Source organism: Cupressus sempervirens, chromosome 4, assembly GCF_028749045.1.
Source record: "Cupressus sempervirens isolate cs-2001-9-10 chromosome 4, ASM2874904v1, whole genome shotgun sequence".
Taxonomy (NCBI): domain Eukaryota; kingdom Viridiplantae; phylum Streptophyta; class Pinopsida; order Cupressales; family Cupressaceae; genus Cupressus; species Cupressus sempervirens.
In genome coordinates, this window is record NC_143121.1 from 211,406,612 (window position 1) to 211,409,372 (window position 2,761).

At 36.5% G+C, this 2,761-nt stretch overlaps 1 protein-coding gene across 1 annotated transcript; it reads left to right on the forward strand.

The window, feature by feature from the left end:
- Nucleotides 1-816: 816 nt before the first annotated feature.
- On the forward strand, nt 817-1,425 carry LOC149560732 (disease resistance protein Roq1-like). The gene has a single exon (XM_089827674.1). It carries the CDS (start codon nt 817-819, stop codon nt 1,423-1,425), a length of 609 nt encoding a protein of 202 aa, XP_089683800.1.
- Nucleotides 1,426-2,761: the final 1,336 nt, after the last annotated feature.

Here is a 2,761-nt window from a genome sequence, read left to right on the forward strand (position 1 = left end):
GTGGATTTGTACATGTGAACAATGTGGCAAGCTTAGTTTGTAGGGGTAAGCCATATGGATGCCTAATTTTCATGGAAGCACCTTCATGCCTGCCTTCAACTTGGGACCTCATTGCTCCATCTGATAACATAACAACTCAATGTCCATTTTTGGCTACTCAAAGTCATGTCTATTTATCTCCAATATTTGGTGCATTGAGTTTTGGTGAAACTGTTGTTATTTATTTCCCTTATTTACCAGGTTGAATATGTTGAAGCATACGAACTGCAGTTGTTTGCATTAATATGGTTATGGTTTAAATGTAAAATGATTGTCTGATTTTCATTGTAGATATTATCATAATATTTGATTAGACACTTTGACTCTATCAAAGGCAATACTTTCCAATAAAAATTCATCTTAGACCACACCCAATATAGATACTTCCTCACTGTTGTGATTTAATGATACCCTAAATTGTTCCTTCAATAAATCTGGATTATTACCGTAGATACACTGTAGATGCAATAATATCATGGTGACTGAATATACTTTCCATAAACAAATCTCTGTGTTTCCATTATGCTTGGTTATAGGACATTTTTTCATATAAAAAAATACTATATTTTAGCAAGCCAAAAAAAATTCTTATCAAGATCTTTTCTTTCATAAAGTATTAGTGACAGCCAAAATATAGTGTCAGCTGTCCAAAGAGAAGTTGAAACAAAAAGATCTTTGCATGTCGCTAAATACCCAGTGGGACTTCACATGCTTGTGAAATATTTTGAAAGGGTGTGCCTTGATCAGCTTGTGGAATATTTTGAGAGGTTGTGCCAGATGAATGAAGGCAACAAAGAGAAGGTTCAGATTGTCAACATTTTTGGAATGGGTGGGGTTGGCAAAACAACTCTGGCCAAAGAGTTGTTTAACCAAAAATGCTCCAAATATGAGCGAGCATGTTTTCTATTTGATGTGAGGGCAGCCTATGGAAATATAAGTTTTTCTTCTTTACAAATGAAATTCATCAAAGATCTATTCCAAACAGATCCATTCCATTTTCAATCTATAGAGGAAAGAAAAACCCATATAGTGAATTGCTTAGACAGGAGCAATAGGCTAAGTTTCTTAATCGTTCTAGATGATATTGATCACCTGCAGCAGTTAGATGCTCTACTTATAACAGAAATTGTAAAGAAGTTGGTTTATAGCCTTGTAATAGTTACAACTCGTGATGTGGGGCTGCTTATAGATGCAGAAATTAGTGTTACTTATAATCTAAAAGGGGTGGATATAAACAATGCCAGAGAGCTGTTCTATTGGCATTCCTTTGGACAATCCCGTCCGGCTAAGGGTAATGAGAATCTGGTTAACTCCTTCCTGAATGTATGCAGAGGATTACCTCTATCACTTAAAGTTCTTGGCAATCATGTTTGTGGCAGAGATTAGAATTATTGGAGGTTAGAATTGAATAAAGTTACCAAGACATTGCCTCGAGAAATACACCAAAGCCTTAAAATAAGCTTTGATGCATTGGACTATGAGGAACAACAAATTTTCATGGGTTTCACATGTCTTTTTGTTGACAAATCCAAGCACACCGACATGGAAGTATTGGAGGCATCAGCATGGAGCTCTCAACATGCAATGGAAACACTTAAAAACAAGTGTGTTCAAGAAATAAAAGGGCATTCATGAGAAACATTAACAGTTATAATGAGAATGCATGACCATCTGCAGGACATGGGAAGATAAATTGCAAATAGCTTGAGCCCACCGCATTTTTAGCGGCTAGGAGATAATTTACATCTGGTATGGTTGTGTCTCCTCCCATTTTCTACTTCATATATATAATAATAATGATTGAAGAACAAAGGATTCTAAGAGTAATGGGTTTGTTTGTTTTGCACCTTGCCATCATCCTCCTCTGAATGTTGCCCTTGGACCTTTCGCCAGAGAGATCTCCATATAATATAGTAGGTCAAACAAGCAGTTAGCAAATGCGGGTCTCTGCCCCTCTCAATGCGTCGAGTTAGCCGATGTGGGTCTCTGCCCCTCTCAATGCCTTGAGTTAGCACCTCAATGCCCCTCTCAATGCTGTTGAAGTCTCCTACGTGCCTTTCCTTTCCAAAGAACCCTGTGTCGATTTCTTTCAAATGAGGGTTTTTTGGTTTTTTTTCTCTTATATCCTGGTGGCGTCACAATTGCGACATCTTCCGTCACAATTGTGATGGCATCGGGCTAAAATTGAAAAAAAAAAGCCAAAAACACATTACATTTTCTTGTCGTCGCAAATTGACCCCTAATGTATTAGTGAGAATGTAATAAAAAATGTAGATGATATAGTGGAATGTCTTAGGGTGGATCCAAATAAGCTTGATGTGCTTAAATATTATTTGGGTCATGCTGGGGAATCAAATATGTTGAACGAGTTGAAGTTAAGAAATTTTCTTGGAGAACATGGTAACCTTTTAGCTCTTGTTGATTCTTTGGATGGATGCCCTAGTGAATTAGTAAATGTAAAGGTGTTGCAGCTTTTTATCAACTTTTTGACTAACAATCCTAGTTATTTCAACATAAAGTAGGATTTGCAAAAAAAAAATTTATTGATGGATTTCCCTACATTGGCTGGATGGTTGGAGAAAAGGTTGTTAGGATATACCATTATATCATCATCAGGTATTGCATCAACACATGGAATTGCCAATTTAGTAAGGGACTCAATAATTGCTTTCATAAATGCTCTTTTGTTACCATCATCTCATTTAAAATCTAGAGAGCTTCT

Bases quoted from the DNA above. Each gene is read 5' to 3' on its own strand.
- LOC149560732 (XM_089827674.1), top strand. From the start codon at position 817: ATGAATGAAGGCAACAAAGAGAAGGTTCAGATTGTCAACATTTTTGGA.